The 18,884-nt window shown below is 42.9% G+C and overlaps 1 protein-coding gene across 4 annotated transcripts in view; it reads right to left on the bottom strand.

The window, feature by feature from the left end:
- The window catches only part of MYH10 (myosin heavy chain 10), a 111,467-nt gene that overhangs the window by 35,737 nt on the left and 56,846 nt on the right, over window positions 1–18,884 (bottom strand). For 3 of the 4 annotated variants that reach the window (XM_061616518.1, XM_061616520.1, XM_061616521.1), the window contains 8 exons: window positions 12,106–12,204; window positions 11,101–11,244; window positions 10,508–10,603; window positions 9,488–9,606; window positions 8,375–8,527; window positions 7,801–7,974; window positions 6,711–6,884; window positions 5,443–5,557 (listed from right to left, as the gene is read on the bottom strand). In XM_061616518.1, coding sequence (XP_061472502.1) covers window positions 5,443–5,557; window positions 6,711–6,884; window positions 7,801–7,974; window positions 8,375–8,527; window positions 9,488–9,606; window positions 10,508–10,603; window positions 11,101–11,244; window positions 12,106–12,204 — 1,074 coding nt within the window. Of the gene's footprint in view, window positions 1–2,801; window positions 2,865–5,442; window positions 5,558–6,710; window positions 6,885–7,800; window positions 7,975–8,374; window positions 8,528–9,487; window positions 9,607–10,507; window positions 10,604–11,100; window positions 11,245–12,105; window positions 12,205–18,884 lie in introns of all 4 variants that reach the window. The other variant, XM_061616517.1, reaches the window with a different exon arrangement.

Raw genomic sequence — 18,884 nt, 5'->3', positions numbered from 1 at the left:
AGGGCCCCACTCATATGGTAGGTTATGTTCCAGGCCCCCACCCAAAAGCGAAAACCACTGGAAAGTGGGGCCCTACTATATTCCAGCTGCCACGCTACAGCTGATTGCGCACTCCAGCTGATTAGCTGTAGCGCGCAATCAGCTGTAGAGCGGGGAGCTCCAGTAGCTGTGCTCCAGCTGACAGTGATCAGCTGGAGCACAGAAGGTCCCCACGCTACAGCTGATCGCTGTCAGCTGGAGCGTGGTGGCTGGAGCTCCCCGCGCTACAGCTGATGCGCAGCTGCTGGAGCTCTCCGCGCTACAGCTCATCAGCTGTAGCGCAGGGAGCTTGCATGCTACAGCTGATCACTGATTGCCCCACTGGCGCTGCTGTATTAGTGGAAAGCTGAAAAGTGGAGCCCTACTGCATATATATTTAATATTTTAATATATTTATATATATACAAAGGCAAGTTAAGAATAAAGCCATCTAGTTTCACCACTAACATTCTCCCTACTACGTCATATGAAGTGCAAGTTTATGAGTTTGTCATACTAAATACTGAAATGGAAATGGCCTGCCTTCAAGTCGATTCCGACTTATGGCGACCCTATGAACAGGGTTTTCATGGTAAGAAGTATTCAGAGGGGGTTTACCATTGCCTTCCTCTGAGGCTGGCAGTGACTGGCCCAAGGTCACCCAGTGAGCTTCATGGCTATGTGGGGATTTGAACCCTAGTCTCCCAGGTCGTAGTCCAGCACCTTAACCACTACACCACACTGGCTCTCTCATACTAATGCCATTGAAATTTCCATTACGGAGACTGATGAAAAGACTTCCATAAAGCTCTTCACTTTTTGAGGAACTAAAAAGGAAAGGATTTGCTAAGCTTTTCTGAATTGTTTTCCTTCTATGGATTATATAAACCAAACTCTAATGGCATATTTAACCATGAGGAACCAAACACACGTGGGGGAGAGGTGGGGATGGGGGAAGGAAAGAGAAGAATGTTTAGATCAGTTAGCAAAACAGAAATGCAAGTAAGTAAATAAATCTCAGGAGAGCCGCAATACTTGACAACCAAACACATTAAAACCTTCAATCTAGCTTTTATTAATTAACCTAGTCACTGCACTATGAATCTCACATTTTCTTCCCAGTCAGACAAAACCATGCCACAATTTTAAATTTCTGAATCCAAATGCATTTCCCATCTATCTACCAGAGTGGATTTTGGATGATGAAAAGTGTCTTAGTTTTAATCACTGAAATGTATACAGTAGGGCCCCGCTTATACGGCGGGTTAGGGACCAGGCCCCCGCCGTAAAGCGGAACCCATTGACTATAATGGGTCGTGTCGCACGAAAATGCCGCAAAATGCCGCAAAAGCACAAGATCGGCTTTAAAACGGGGAATTTCCCCTAATTGAAAGCCGCCGCATCAGTGGAATGCTGGAAAACAGAACGCCGTAAAGCGGGGCCCTACTGTAATAGGTTCAAATTAAAGGCACATGGGAAAAACATACAAACAGGGAGTCCTTTTCCCTATGGTCTTAGACAAAATGAAAATCTATACAACCTGGACATGCTACTTGTACTGGCAGGGTGGTACTTCATAGTACTAAAGTTCAAGCATCTATCCTGTAGCTAAAACATTTACCATGTCCACTTTAAATAAATTTAAATAAAATTTTGTCAAAGTACTTGCTAATGAGAACAATGAATGCTGCATCCTCCAATGAATGATGAACCAGACTGAAACCAATTCCCTAAGTTTAAATGAATACCTGACAGTGTAATGGGACACATGCTTAAGCATTTCACAATGATACCCTGTTTCACACAATACACAATTTCTACCTAGAGCAGAAATCAGCGGCCTCTAGCAGTCTCAAGGAAGCACAGCACATGAGCAGATTTAATTAGAAAAAGCAACAGACGCACTGCCATGCTTCATTTTGCAACTACGTAAATGCACTTAACTTAGATACACCAGTTACACATAAATTCCCTTCTTATATGTTTATGTTAACAAAAGCACTGTCAGATACTTAATATTTGGGATTGAGGTAGTAAAAACCTAATAAAATGCCAAAACAGGCTCCTTAAAACACTTTTAGTGAAAAACAAAGCAAACTAAAAATCAGCTCTACAGCATAATTCTATAGTTTCACTAAGAAGTAAATTCCACTGTAATCATTTGGGTTTACTTCTTAGTAAGTCTGCTTAAGAGTACAGCCTAAGTGAGATTTGCTTCAAGTTTTGAAGTGCTCTAGAAGAGTAATGGGCAGAATTTGTCAGCTTGGCCCAAACACTGAAGGATTTCCCCCAAAAGATATTGTTCAAAACAGGCATTTAATAGTAATGGTACTAATATTGAGTACCTTCTGAAATAAAAAAAACATTCCACATGCCTTTTTAATATCAAATTCTGAAGATGCAGTGAGTTGTATAAAAGCCACTTACTTTGCCTGCATTTGTAAAATTGTACACAGACATCAGCAAGTACAAAGCATTCCAAATCAGAATACTGAGACTCTTAATTTCAAATATTCAAAGTCATTAGGTATGTTGGAGAAGCAAGACTGTTTTGAAATGCAGCTACTCACTTGCAAAGCTTCTAAAAGCGCAATGCACAAAATGAGACTATGTATGCAGTAGCAACTGAATAGGTATGCACACAAATACACTTGCCTTGTGGAGGTAAAGCTAAGGTTAGAGTGAAATGGAAGTTCATGCTTGCCTACAAGCAAAAAAATGATTTTTTCTATAGGTTCAAGTCCTGCTTTTAGGAGGCCTATGTATTTTTTTCATTCATTCACCTGGTATATCAGGAAGGTCAGTAACATTGTCATAGAAAGAGGCTCTCTGAATATTGTGAATCTCTATGGCACAGAAACAGCAAGAACAAAGAGCAGATATGCAAGACAGTCCAGTTAGTAAACAGAACACAGTTTCAAATTGCAAGCCAACTTTCACCAAGTACATGGATCACTGTGGATATTCAGCACAGTGTATCAATTTCAAGACCTAGAAAGTGAACATAAAGGCTAATGGCAGACTACAGATTTACAAGGAAACATATATAAAATAGTGATTCCATACTTTATAACAAAGAATTTTTATTGAAAAATACTTTGACATAAAATATAAGTAGTGTTCATGCATACTTCAGGCTAATTCACAGGCTGTTCAACACAGAAATAATGTATGCACTTTGCAGCAGTGAGCCCACATGCACACCTTCTACTAAGTTTACAAAATAACTGATGACAGATGTACTGTACATGGAAATGCCTCATTCTCACAATTCTTCATCAAAAGAACATAGCATAATATCCCTATGGCAGACACATGTTGCTCTAAAGTATATATAATATTATATATTATATATGCTCTAAAGTATATATAATATTCCCAGATGGATGTTTCTACAAGTCATCTCGTAGCCGTTACACGTCCTTGAAATCTGTCTCGATAAATCCATCTTAGTATTAAATCAGTCTTTAGCATGTTTACTTTAGTTCACTAAAGTTTACTTTAGTTAGGAAAGGAATTGAAAATAGTATCTGCCAATATAATAATGCCTTTATACATATCTATGATGGACCACACTCGCACTACTGCATCTTAAAAAGGATATCATAGAACTGGAAACAAAAACAAAAAAAAAGGCAACTGAAGTGACCAGGGAGCTGGAGCAATTCCTCTATGAAGAAGAGTTGCAATGTTTGAGGCTTTTTGATTTAGAATAAAGGTAAGAAAAGGGAACGTGATCAAGCTTTATAAAAGTATGTAGTGTGTGGAGAAAGACGTACTCCTCCCTCTCTCGTAATACTAAAGCCTGGAACATTCAATGAAACTAGATAATGAAAAATTCAGGACAAACAAAAGGAAGTACTACGTAGACTTTGCTACCACTAAGTATGATGATAGCAACCAATTTAAAATGTTTTTAAAAGGGGATCAGACAAGTTCATGGAGGAAAAGGATATAAATGGCTACTAGTCATGATAGCCATATACCATCCAGCCTGCAGACCTAATCTGGTCTGCCAGGTCTCCTCATTGGGCCTGAGAGGCTGTTTGGGCAAGCCACATCTACCTGCCCTACACCTGATGTCATACACAACACTAGGTGAGGATCAGGTAAAGGTGAGGTTTGGCCAAAAGGGCCTTTGCAGGCACCTCCAATTACAGTGCCTGCAAAGCCCCTTCTGCAGTGCTTTCTAAGCACTCAACAATCAGCTGGTTGTCAGGTGCTTGGGAAGTGATGCACAAGGGGCTTTGCAAGCTCCTTGGGAAAGGAAAAAATGCTGTTTTTAAAAGGAGCATTTTTCCCCCTTTCCAACAGACAGCAGGATTGGAACCGGTCAGCTGATAGATAATAACTCTGAGCTTCAGCCATGTTTCAAAGCACCCTGCAGGGCTATCTGCAATACCTGTGCAGTGCTTAGTAGTCCTGATGTGCTACAGATCCTTATCTTTATCTCCCCAAGATAAATTTGCAGGTGGATGGGGACACCTACTTGTCAGTCACCTGACAGCACAATGACATTAGATGACTGACAGGTGGGACCCCCCCCCCCCCAGTCATCTAATTTGGGCTGCCAAGGTCAGGGAGATAAAGATCTGGCCGCTAGGTTGAGAAGGTTTCCTATCCCTGCCCCTAGGATCAGAGACATGTCTCTAAGTACCAGTTACTGGGAAGCAACAGCAGTAAAAGGCTTTTGACCTCATGTCCTGCTTGGTGGGCTTGCGATAGGCATCTGGTTGGTCACTGTGGAAAACAGAATGTTGGAATAGAGAGCTCTTCCTATGTTGTTAAGTGTGAAGCTAAGAGTTAAACTATAATTAAAGGATACTGAATTATAACTTTGTCTTGGAAGCACTCCAAGCAGTGCAACCATGCTTTAAAAAGTGTTTTCGTTAAATGTGCTTATGTGCTATCATCCCAGGCAAGCAGAAAATTACCAATGCAATAAAAAGACTTAATGTAGTAATATGATACGACAACATCTTAAGAGGGCTAATCTAACTTTGACTATTCAAAATTTCTAGTTCACTGTCCTGTTTTACCAGTGAACCTACATTATATGTTTTCATTACTGATAACAAATACAGCAACTTCAATACTTCCAGCAGTCATGCAAGGTTGAGACTGGTTTAGTCCCAATGGAAACTTTCAGACAAGTCTAAATAACTGTTATAATAGTAGTCTATTCAAAATATATCTGCAGATAAGTAGTTTGATGTATGGACACAAAGTGCAGCCAATACATAATGACATCCACACATGTAAATTAACTGATATCGCAGCAGCAGTACTTAAGAATCCCCCTGCCGTCACTTATTGCAGTAATATTCTGGCAGAGAGCACTAGGCCAACAGGGATTCATTCTGAGATTTCCAGATAAGGCCCCATCTCATCCACATCTTATATAGATTCACAGCAGATTCTTACCATCCTTCCAAAGCTCTGCAACAAATTTGTCCGAAGACTGGTGTAGAAGAGTGGCCACATTGTCATTCAGAGGGTCCATATTCTTCATAAGCCACTCATCTGCCTTGTAGTCTACCTGGAATTAAATGAATAGGGATAGTAATAAATACTGCCAACCTGTCTTTAGAAAATACTACAGTCCTTGAACTGAGAACATGCCCCACACGCATTTATTAAACCTCCTTTCTGACTAACACTGAATGGACAACTGCCAAGGGCAGTCCTGGCACAGACACAATCCTACTCCTTCATTGTAGGCACGAGATAGCTGTTTGAACTGGGTTTTTACATGTACAGTGGATCCACTTAAAGTGATGCTTTCCAAACTCTCCCTTCATAATGTAAGAAATTCAGTAGCTGCTCAGTTGCTGCAAGAGATCCAAAAGTCTTCCAAATATGTTTTACAAATCTCATTTTTCCAGTGCTTAGAACAGCAGGTTACTGCTGAGAAAATGCCGTTATTTTCACAGATTATAGGGTCATTATCATTTGGAGTGCTGAATGAAATATGTTTGTGCAAGTGTCTTGGACACTTCTGAGTTGTGCCTCACCAACTTTACTCTTCAACCCGTGTATTTCTAAAACCAGTGCTGAAATTGACCTGTTTGGGCAAAATGTGAGTTTCACCTCTGGCAACCACTCTACTTGGGCATACTGCTAGAGGTTATTAAAAGAGAAGGAAAAAGACTGATAAAGACTTCTCCAGACCTTGCCCATAGGACTAGTCAGTTTCCCTTTCCATCTCAGGAACATGATCTAGCCCTTAAACTTAAGGGAGAGATGAACAACAGCTCCCCCCGCTTCAATTCATTTGATCCCCATTGACTTTAATTCAAGATTTGCAACACCAAAGATTGAAGTGGGATATAAACACTTTAAAACTGGTCTATACAAACCCCAGGGGGGAAATATTAATTCAAATAGTGAGTTTTCTTCAACAGTTAGTTACAGATCAAGTTCTTCTACAAATTAACATTGTATCTGTGTTATACATATTCATTTTCTTTTAAGCATTGCAGCATATAAAGCATTTTGCATGAAATTAAAATGGGCTCCATAGTTTGGAAGCAGCATATTCCATTTTCCAATCCTACCTGAAGACCAGACTCCCAGGAGATCAAACTTAGTGTCAAATAGCAAGATACACAAGTACCTGCAGCCTCTCAAGAGTCCCATAAACGGAATGCTCTGAGAAATGTTTAAGTAATCATATAGCATTTTTCTCTTACCCTTCCTGCATAATGAATGATGCAGAAGTCTGCCTTGTCCTTCAGCTGTCGAGGCTTTTGGAATTTGGAATGAGTACCTTGCTCCTGGACCAGTTTTTCCACAAAAGTCTTATCGGTTGCTTTAGGGAACCAACATTCTTCATCCAACAGAGCCAGGACACCAGGGGGGTTTGCCTAGCAAAGATTACCAAAAAAAAGCCCCACAACAACACACAATGTTTAATCACTAGTATCTATTTTGTTCTTACCTGCTCTCATTCAATATCCCTTTCACCATACAACTGTACCTGAGGAACACTGCTGAAGCAGAGCAAGTGTACTTGAGTGTATGTGAAGGTGAGAGTCAAATGCACATTTTAACAGGAGATACAGGTGACCATATATGACTAAAGGAACAGATGTTTATTTTTTAATTAGTTGATTTTCAAATAATATATAGTAAAGTTCAATCAGTTTGATGCTTTGCCTCACAAGAAATTTCATAGCAAAGGGGAACTACCAGAAATATAATCAAAGCCATCAGAACTGGAATAAGACCTATTAAAGACACAGGACAAGAAATAGAACTCAGTAATGCACTCAAGAAGTCATGGCTCCCCGCAATTTAGTTAGTCCACAAAATAAATTTTGACATAAACTCACCTTCATTACATCTGGGTGTGTTCCAAGATAACAGCATGTCTAAACTTCAGTATGCGACGTATTTTTTAGCCATGGTTGGTTTGCTTTAATTTTGTTTTGTTAAGCTGCCTTGAGCAGTTCAATTTTGAATTAGAAAAACAGAATAATAAAATCACAACTGCAAATCAGAAGCATAGGACTGCTAGATTTCCAACAGAGAAACTTTACAGAAAGATCCCTTGATCAGATACCTGGATCAGTAAGGTTAATGGAATGAGTTACATCACAGAGAGATCCAGACCTTGGAAAAGTTACTTTTTTGAACTACAGCTCCCATCAGCCCAATCCAGTGGCCATGCTGGCTGGGGTTGATGGGAGTTGTAGTTCAAAAAAGTAACTTTTCCAAGCTCTGGAGAGATCATGGTTGAGAAAGCTACTAGCTGTTAAAAGGACAAGGGTAAGAACTTACAGGTCTTTCAATTAAATCAATACAGGGTTGTAGATCCAGTCCAAAGTCAATGAAGTTCCATTCTATGCCCTCCCTTTGATACTCCTCCTGCTCCAAGATAAACATGGTATGGTTGAATAACTGTTGCAGCTTCTCATTGGTATAGTTGATGCAAAGTTGTTCAAAAGAATTTAACTGGGGAAAATATTTAAAAAGTTAACTTTTTAGTGTTTTACAGCTTTTACAATAGTTACATTACAAGTTAACTTTTGCAAAACAAATCATGTAACAAGTATTTGACCAAACATACAGAAAGGTGTGTGTATCAAGGAAATGCTAAACTTCTACAAAGAAAATCCATCTCATTGAGAGTTTGCCAAAACTGCTTAAAAGTAAGGACAAGCCAATTGAAAATGTGGCCACATATGGTATATGCTCTTCACCACAAGCTTTCAATACTACAATTTTGAGTTGTCAGATCCTTTCAATGTAAAAAAAAATCTTACAAAAAACTTTTTAAGATAAACTAATGGTGATTTATATATGAAAAATAAAGACAGTAAGCATTGGGAATCCCTTTAGTTTGTTTTAATACCTCAAAGATTTCAAATCCAGCAATATCCAGAATTCCTATGAATGAAGCTCCCTGTCGCTTGGTCCTATCCAGAGCTTTGTTAATGCGGTGAACAAGCCAACGGAAAAGGCGTTCATATGTAGCTTTTGCCAATGCCTCCACAGCAAAGTCTGCCTAAAAATTTAAACAAGCAGACCAATAGAGTTACTACTTTTTAATGGAAAGTTAGCACATATTTCCTAGGCATATAAGTTGCAAATATAAAAATCCACACCTGAACTTTGTACAAACTAAAAACAGAAGGCCAGCTATGCTTGACAGCTAGTATTTGGGTTTCTAGTTTTTCTATAGCCACCCAAACATACCCAACTGTGCCTCACTGATCAATCACTCCCATCCAGTGTACTGAAACGAACACTGGAGGCTTAGCTCCTCACTAGTCACTCCCATGTTGAAGCTCAACTGAGAGGCACTGATAGAGATCAGGGACTTCTGAAACACCAGAACTAACCTACCAGCAGCTTAGTGCTCCAGATCAAACCTGAAGCCCCACATACAATCTTACTATAACATACATAGTGTTCAACCACCCCTTCAGGACAGAGAAGTGGTGTAAAAGTTTACTGGTCAGAAATTGATGACCCCCACTCATATGGCAGGAGTAGAACCCCACTCATATGGCAGGTTAGGTTCCAGACCCCCATCAGAAAGCGAAAACCGCCAAAAAGCAGATCAGCTCTAGTGTGGGGGTCTGGAACCTAACCCGCTGATCGCACCAGAGGAGGCGAAGATCAGATCTTCCCCTCCTCCAGCGCGATCAGCTCGAGCAGGGGAGTCTGACCGTGCCAGAAAAGGAGAAGATCGGCTGTAGTGAGCTACAGCTGATCTTCCCTTCCTCCGGCATGATCAGCAGGAGTGCAGGAGTCTGACTGCCCCCAAGGAGGAGAAGATCAGCTGCAGCATGCTCCAGCTGATCTTCCCCTCCTCCGGTGAGATCAGCTGGAGTGGAGGGAGCTCCAGCCCCCCCTCCAGCTGATCGCCCTGCTGGTGCCGCATTAACGGAACGCCGAGAAGCGGGGTACCAAGAAGTGGGGCCCTACTGTAAGGTTAACCATTCTGCATAACAGAGCTTACTTGTTCTTTGGTTTGTGCTTTCTGGACATAGTCCCTACCAACTTTAATGCGCGGAGTGAGTATTGCTCGAGTAAATTCCATTACATTCATTCCCAACAGATGGCAGAGTTTCTGTGCAACTACAAATAAAAATAATGCAGTCATTTATCAGAACCTCAATAACTTGTTGTAGCATAAAAAAGCACTCTAGGAGTGTAGTTTTCAAACTTTCTATCACCAAGGAAGCCTTTCCAAGTTAACTTGTTTGCCGGTGAAGCCCTGCATATTACAGAGAATTCTAGAGAGTGTTCTAGCTGCAAACTCAGTTCATATGGACTTATTGCACCTCAGTGCTATCCTACATGAGCCAAGAGTACACCTAACACACACCGAGCACTGTCCTGGGTGCACTGCAGGCGACTATTGGCATTGGTGGGCAATGTGACCTTCAAGGAAGCTTTTCCATGATTATTGCAGAACACCGTTTAAAAATCACTCAAGAACTAATATCAAACTCTTCACATTAATGAGGGCAGAACAATAGTAAGTTCTGCAACAGTACAAGTTTAAATTATTAAATAAGCTTATAATTCTCACAGCATTTATCCATAGGGATTTGTGTGCCTGGGTTAGAATATAACACACTATCACTGAATCCTGTAAAGTCAGGAAATGCAAATTAAATATCGTTGTGCTTGATTCAAGTCAGAACGTACATTTTTACCAATGTTAAATTAACAAACTCACTCTTATAATGAAGACAGTCATATCCTATCCTATGCATTAGGGCAGGAGCTTTAGAACATCGTTCTAACTTCTGGTTTTTCCCATAAGAATTATATCTGACAAGTCAGATAGCTACTTAAACACAGAGGTTTGAGCTATGCTGATTGTCGTTCCCATAGAAATAATAATAAAAAAGAACTAGGAATATGAGAAAATTCTTACAAGTGTCAGCATTCTTCCCTTGATGAAGCAGGGCCGTTGGACAGATAGAATTAAATGATAAAAACAATCCTATGTGCTTGTAAACACATTTACCTGTATTTTCTGGCATAGAGGCTTGGTCAGTGTTTCGCTCTTTCTTGAAGGAAATGTTACCAAACTGTAGTACGGAGGATACCACTTTCAACATAGCTGAGAGACACACAAGAGTAGCTGATAAGGACCCATGCATAGGTATCTGACAGGCAGTCAAGTTTAGTACTAGCTGGTTCATGAAAACCACAGGACAGACCAACTCTATTTCAGATTAGTTTGGAGCTACATTTGGCAAGTGCAAGATTTCACCAAGTCATTTGTCATAGGCTCCAGAAACTCTAAAATAAATGTATTGAAGTTCTGTGCCAGAAAGAGCTGTGACCTTCAAGTCATGCCATTTCGTACATTTGCACTTATTTTGTAGGATTTATGGTACTCTTATGGGGAGGGTTAATATCGAGATCATAAAAGCCTCTCTGACTTATACCACTCATAACACACACTTTCAAGTCAATCTTTAGAGCTAGAAACTATGTTTAAGCTGAGATGCCACACTACCCTAGATATAAGACTAAATTGCTTTCTGCATTTTTCAGTAAAATTGACACATACAAATTTCCCCCCTTCAAAAATCAAAGCCGTTTCAAACATACCCAAGATTTCATCATGAGAAAAGCCCATGATATGCATGGCTTCCATTGTCTCCTGAAAGTTATCCTTATCTTGCTGGCCAGGAATGGGTATGTAGCCATTTGACAAGAATCTGTAGTTATTAAACCCTTCAAGGAGTAAATCAGCTGTATTGGAGTAGAAAAATGAGAGTGAGGTTTCTTCAACACATGGGGCAAAGTAACCTTCTATTCAAGTTTATACAACCTACAAGAAGTTATGGCAGATCAGCATTTTATTTCCTAACAATTACAAAGTTTATACAGTTATATAGTTCAAACAGCAGTTCTCTAGAATTTATAGTTGGATTCATATTTCAAAATACACTTATATACAAAAGAATCTTTAAAAAACCAAGATTAATTTTCACATTGGACTAGACCCCAAAAACGTTCGAGAGAGCAAATGCAGATAATATTCCTGAAGACACACAAATGTATATTTACTATCCTTAAAAAAACATCTACAACCAGAATGCTGATAATCGCAAGAAGAGATGGGACTCTTCTCGCAATAATTTATGCTTGGTTGAAAGTGTAAACATCATGCTGCTTTGGCTTGGCCAACAGTGTTTTGGTGTTGTTCCCACATGCTCTTCTGTCCAGTGTGAGTTTGACAGTTGATGCAAACACTCCTTCAACAGCCCCACTTGAAGCTTACGTGTTCCCGGCCAGCTAAGGGCTTAATACGTTTATTTAATAAAGTTTTAGAATATAATTGTCAGCCTGAACTGTCAGTATGGGTCATGCTGATTTCAGTGAGGCCTGCACCATTACAGCATTCAAAATACAGAACTTTAAACTTTAGCCCAGCTGCAGAGTTCATTATTGAGGAATCACTCATCCAAGATATCCTGGAGAGTACTAGTGCAAATAACTTCAAAAACAGAGCCATCTGTCCTCTTTACATATGCATACTAAAACCTTGCATTTATTTCAGTTTCTGTTCAAATACTATAATAAATTCAAGGTAACAGTGCACTGACTCACCTTTTAAGTGTTCACCTGCTCCAGCTAGTAGCTGATAGAAGATATGAAAAGTCCGTTCATCTTTGGCTTGACGAACTGCACGTGACTTTTCTAGTAAGTCTGAACCAGAACAATTAAGGATTTTTATTTATTTATTTATATTCTGCCTCTCCTTCCAGAGGAGCCCAGGACGGCAAACAATAAAAGATAAAATAAAAACATCTTTAAAACAATTCCTATACGGATGCAGACTGAAATAAAGGTCTCTACATAAAAAGCTTGTCAGAAGAGGAAGGTCTTCAGTAGGTGCCAAAAAGATAACAGAGATGGCACCTGTCTAACACTTAAGGGGAGGGAATTCCAAAGAGCAGGTGCCACTACACTAAAGGTCTGTTTCCTATGTTGTGCAGAATGGGCCTCCTGATGAGATGCTGTCTGCAGGAGGCCTTCACCTGCAGTGATCAACTAGGTATATAAGAAGTAAGACGATCTTTCAGCTGCAAAGGGCTTTGTACACCAAAACCAGAACCTTGAACTTGGACCTGTAAGTAATAGACAGCCAGTGCAATTCTTTCAGCAATGGGGTAACATGTTGAGCAGTTGAGACGTCACAATATGCACCAGCTGCAGCTTCCAGACTAACCTCAAAGGCAGTCCCACACAGAGTGCACTACAGTAATCCAGCCTGGAGGCTACCAGCGCATGGACAACAGTGGTCAGCCTATCCAGCTCCAGAAAGCTGGAAAAAGGTACTCCTAGCCACTGTTACCTGAGCCTCCACAATGTGTTTTTTCAGAGGGAGCACTACTCCATCCAAAGCAGGTAGTTGACCAATTATCCGGACTTGTGAACCACCCTCTCACAGCACCATCATCTTGCCAGGATTTAGAGTCAGTTTATTGGCCCTCATCCAGCCAATCACTAAGTCCAGGCACCAGTAGAGGCTTGCACAGCCTCTCCTAATTCGGATGTTACAAACAAATAGAGCTAGGCATTATAAGTGTACTGCAGACACTTGCTCCAAATCTTTTAGCAACCACTCCTAATGGCTTCTTATAGATATTAAACAGCACTGGGAGCAAGACAGTGCTTTGCAGTACCCCACAGCACAACTATCAATGCTCAGTGTTGTTCTCTGAATCTGGCCCTGCAAAACAGTGCCTCCAATACCCATCTCACTAAGTCTGCTCAGGAAGATACTATGGCCAATGGTGTCAACAGGTGCCAAGATATCAAGTAAGAACAACAGGATTGCACTCCTTCTTCTCCCATTAAAGGTCATCCATCTGGGCAGCCAATTGACAATAACACATTTTGTCATGAAAAGGAAACAAACTCCTAAGTTAATAACAGCAAACTGCTTGCGTCTTACATTTTGACATTTTCCCTCACACATTCTGTTTTGTATTGTGTCTTTATTAGCATTCGAAATTCTCAGGGTTGGTGGATTTCCTGGGTGTCATGATATCAGGTTGGCTCTAGCACAGCCTAGCGTCCGAAGGCAGGAATGCACAGGAGTCAAGACTTGTACTGCTCCTTCCGGTCCTTACTCCAGCCCATTCCAGACGAGACTCACAAAGGACTTCCATCACCATGATAACGGACACCAAGAACAACGAAAAGATACAGGGAAAAAACAGGGAAAACAGCACAGAATGACACCACCTTGACTCATAAAAGAACACATTAAGTAACAGCCTTAGCAAAGAAACATAAGGAAGAAAACTGAACCAGGCAATAATGCATGAATCATAGGCAGCCTCCATCAATAGGGAGTGGCCCTGATGTCATGGCACCCAGGAAAATCACCTTTCAGGTGTCACCAAAGGTCCATTTTCCTTGGGTGATATTACATCAGGTGGGATGTACCAAAGCAGGTGCAGTAGAGGGTCTACCTAGCTTGCTGCAGAACATGCCTCACAAAGGAAGCATCAGCAGAGGTGTACCAATCTCTTTTAGAGTGCCTAATGAAAGAATTAGGAGTAGGTTATACAGTAGCCCTACATATGTCCATGAGGGGAGCACTAGTGGCAACTGTAGCCATAGCGGCCACTGACCTCATGGAGGGTGCTATGACATTACAAGGTACAAGGATCTTAAGTGACTCGTAGTCCAGGGCAGTACAGGCCCACAGTCAACAAGATAAGGTAGCATTCCCGCCTTCGGATATTCCTGCCACTGTTGTGACCCCCATCCGGGCAAGAGTGGTCGGGCAGGGGTGAGTCAGAGGATGAGGAAGCAGACTGGGACGACTCACTTGGAGAGGGGGCTGGCAGAGGAATGGACTTAGAGGGTACCCCAATCCCAGCCTCCACAGCCCCCACAACTCCAGACCCCCATGTGGAAGCTCAGCCAGGCCCATCAAACGCTTCCCAGCCAGGAACACCTCCACCTTCCAAGCCTGAACTGACAGTCAGCAGCCCCTCTCCATCGGAGGGAAGACGACAGACTGACCAAGGCTCCACCTTCACCTCGCTCATGTTGTTGTTCACTGCCCAGAGCGCTATGGCTAGTCGGGCGGCATATAAGTTTAATAAATAATAATAATAATAATAATAATGAAGACACTCAAAATGGGAAATTCAACAGACTCAATTAAGGAGGAGCCTCAGTTTGCATGCCCGCTCCCAACCTACTTAAGCAGGCTCAGGGGGGAACCCAGAACATCTGTAGTCACAAAGTCATGCTTGGCTAGTGTTAGAGAGAAGCTAAGTTCCTAGAAAGAGTAGCTAGTTTCATAAGACACTCTGCATTGCAATTGCATTATTATTTTAATAAAAAGAGAAAACATCACTGTCAAGTCTGAGTCTCTCAACTTCGGGCAGGACAGTTTGACTCAGCCACCACCTCTTCCAACCAATGCCCCCATGACAGAAGGAATGGAAGCAAGCAGCGTAGAGAGCTACCAGAGAGCTTTCAAGTCCTTCTTAATGGAAATACAGAGCCTTCAAACCAAAATCCAGTACTTGTATCAGACCTTGTACCCCCAAGTGATTCAGTTGGGGGCTCAGATGAATACTATCCAGCAAGGGCAAGGCCCCATACAGCCCATGCCCGCACCCCGAGCCAAGATGGCAGTGGGGATGCCCGTTTGCTATGGTGGGAAGTTAGAGCAGTTGATCACATTCATAGCCCAGTGTAAGTGCTACATGCAAGTGTGGCAATCAGAATTCCCTAATGACTCATTGAAGGTGGCTTTCATCATCAACCTCCTAGAGGGGGAGGCTGCCCAATGGGCCACCCTGTTGTTGCTCTGGAATGACCCCATGTTGACCCAGTATACCAACTTCATTGAAGCCATGGCAGAAATATTTCGAGACCCCCAGCGAAAGGACACTGTGTACCATCAACTGGGAAACCTGAAGCAAGGGAAGTACTGTGCGGCAATGTACACAAACACCATTCATATCCTGGCCCAGGAGATGGACTTCAACGAGTTCTGTTTAATGTACTTACACCAAAATTGTCTCAGTGGAGAGGTCCTGAATGAGCTAGCACTCGCCCTGCAGCTGAATACTTTCCCAGAGCTGGTCCAGCTGTGACTGTAGATAGACAGCAGACTTGAAGATCATCACCAGCAGCACAAAGCTGAGGCAGCTTGAACCCAGCCTTCCATACCTCTCCCCCACACCTGCATCACCCCCAGCGTGGGAACCTTGAGAACGCTGGGGGTGGAGCCCTTGCAGCTTGGGGGGCATGGCCACACCTGACACAGGTGGAGAATGACAAGTGTCGGAAGGAAGGCTGTCCCTACATTGCAGGAAGGCTGGGCACCTGCCTAAGATGTGCCCATTGAAGTTCAAAAAGGCCTGGTGCAGGAAAACTTCAAATCCCCTCTCTCATAGAGGTCCATGAGCTGGGATCTTCCATGATTCAGTGACCCCAAGTTAAGTCTCTTCCACCAAGGTCTGCCTTACACCTGCCAGTCCGCCTTACACCTGCCAGTCCGCATAGGCCTGCCATCGGGTCAAGACATCCAAGTGTTTGCTATGGTAGATTCGGACACATCCAGCAACTTCATGGACTTGGGTTTTGCCAAGGAGCACAGCTACGAGTGGAGACATTGGATCACATGTAGAGAATATCGTTTTACCTAGCCACCCTGCTCTGATTCCCGGTGGTGCTGGGGATGACCTGGTTGACTCAACACGATGCAGTCATTTCCTGGGGGCAGGCCACCGTGACCTTCCAGTTGGATTACTGCAAGCTGCACTGCCATTCTCCAGAGACGGCCTCCTTGGTGACTTTGGCAGCCATGCCCCAGTCTGAAGATACTACCCTGCCTACAAAATACATAGTCTTCCAAGACGTTATTGATAAGAAGGAAGTCGACCAGCTACCACCCCACCATTCCTACAACTGTGCCACAGACTTGATCCTGGGGGACAGCATTCCCTCAGGGCAAACATATTCCTTGTGAGAGCCGGAGTTGGCAGCGCTGAGGGAGTTCTTAGACACCAACCTGCAGCGAGGGTTCATCAGACCATCTAAGTCTCTTGCAGGGCCCTGCTACTGTTTGTCAAGAAGAAAAGTGGGGAGCTACCAGGGCTGTGGAGTCAGAGTCATGGAGTAGGAGTCAGGAGCAATTTTGGGTGGAGTCAGAGATGGCAGAAATGTACTGACTTCGACTCCGACTCCTTCATAAATGGCAAATGTATATTAACTAGTAATAACAAATTTACTGTAGTAAAATGGTAGCACAAGGCATTTCATCACCACCACGTGAATGCAGAGCTTGGAAAAGTTACTTTTTTAAACTACAACTCCCATCAGCCTCAGGGATTGGGCTCGTGAGAGTTGTATTTCAAATAAGTAACCTTCCCAAGCTCTGCATTCACATGGTGATGAAATGCCTTGTGCTACCATTTTACTACAGTAAATGTGTTATTACTAGTTAATATACATTTGCCATTTATGAAGGAGTCGGAGTCGGACAGTAGAAAAATAGAGAAGTTGGAGTCAAAGGTCTGGCGTACTGACTCCACAGCCTGGGGAGCTACGCCCTTGTCAAGACTACAGGGAGCTAAACAAAATTACCATCTCTAACAGATATCCCTTGCCTCTCATCTGCGAGATGCTGGAGTGTTTGCAAGCCGCCAAGATCTATACCAAGCTGCATGGAGCCTATAATCTAGTCAGGATCAAAGAGGGAGACAAGTGGAGGACTGCCTTCAAGACCTGGTACGGCCACTTCGAATACCTGGTCATGCCATTCGGACTATCAAATGCCCTAGCTGTCTTCCAAAATTTCATGAATTACATCTTTCGAGACTACCTGGACCACTTTAGGATAGTCTAATTTAGATGACATCCTTATTTACTCTGACTCCCCAAGGCAGCATGAAGCGCATGTCTGGGCAGTGTTACAAAGACTGTGAAAGCATCACTTCTATGCCAATTTTGAGAAGTGTGGTTTCGACTTGATCACCTTGGACTTCTTGGGATATTGGATTGACCTGGAAAAGGTGTGCAGTGTACTCTCTTGGCATCCTCCCCAAAACAAAAAAGAACTATAGAGGTTCCTGGGGTTTGCCAACTACTGAGAGCCAGTGTAGTGTGGTGGTTAAGGTGTTGAACTACAACTTGGGAGACCAGGGTTCGAATCCCCACATAGCCATGAAGCTCATTGGGTGACCTTGGGCCAGACACTGCCTCTCAGCCTTATGAAAACCCTATTCATAGGGTCGCTGTAAGTCGGAAACGACTTGAAGGCAGTATATTTACATTTTACAGACGTTTCATCGCTGCTTTCTCTAACATGACAGACCCATTAACTGAGTGCTTGAAAGGACCTGACCCCTTTTCGTTGGACCAATGCAACTCAACAGGCATTCAAGAAATTGAAGCTGCTGTTTGCCTCAGAACCCATACTCCAGCATCAGACCCACATGGACCTTTTGTGGTAGAAACGAATGCCTCGGATGTAGCCATCAGAGCAGCATTATTACAACCAGACAAAATGGCGTGGGAAGCTTCAGCCCTGCGCCTACTTCTCGCACAAGCTGTCTAGTGTGGAAAGGAATTACACTGTTTGGGAAAAGGAGCTACTAGCCATCTGTGATGCATTCGAGACCTGGCGGCACCTCTTGCAAAGGGCTCAACTTGAGGCGGAGTTCCACACTGACCATCGGAAACTTGAGTCTTCAGACGGCCCACAAGTTGAACCAGCGGCAGGTGCGGTGGGCACAGTTCTTTGCTAGGTTCCACTTTCATAATACCTATATTCCTCAGGCACAAAACCACCAGACTGATGTCCTGTCCCGCAAGCCAGACTACAATGAAGCCTGATCTCTGTCATGTCACATCATACCCCCCCCCAAAAGGTTGGTGGTGGTGACTTGCCCTGCTCCATGGCTGGAGGAATTGCACCATGCACAAGAGCAAAACCCTTTTGCCCAAGAGAGAGTGCGAGAGTTGGAGCAGCCATCACAGGACTCCACACCAGGGTTCTCTCACAGAGGGGGGTTGCTCTACCACTTTGAAGCACTGTATGTGCCTCCAGGAGAGATCCGCGCCAGAGGAATTCGGCAATGCCTTGACTCCCTGACAACAGGGCACTTGTAGCGTTTAAGATTTTACAGGCTGTCATGAGAGACTTCTGGTGGCCAAGAGTAAAGCATGACGTTTAGAGGTATGGCCAGTCCTCCCCTACCTGCATGAGGGCTAAGCACACCCCAGGATGACCCGTGAGGTTACTGGAGCCACTACCCACACCTGAGGGTCCATGGCAAACGGTGACCCTGCACTTTATCACTGACTTACCTGCGTCCCATGGAAAGACCACCATGCTGGTGGTCGTG

Source organism: Rhineura floridana, chromosome 3 (assembly GCF_030035675.1).
Source record: "Rhineura floridana isolate rRhiFlo1 chromosome 3, rRhiFlo1.hap2, whole genome shotgun sequence".
NCBI lineage: Eukaryota > Metazoa > Chordata > Lepidosauria > Squamata > Rhineuridae > Rhineura > Rhineura floridana.
The sequence above is the reverse complement of the archived record's forward strand: the minus strand, read 5'-3'. Positions and strand labels throughout refer to the sequence as shown.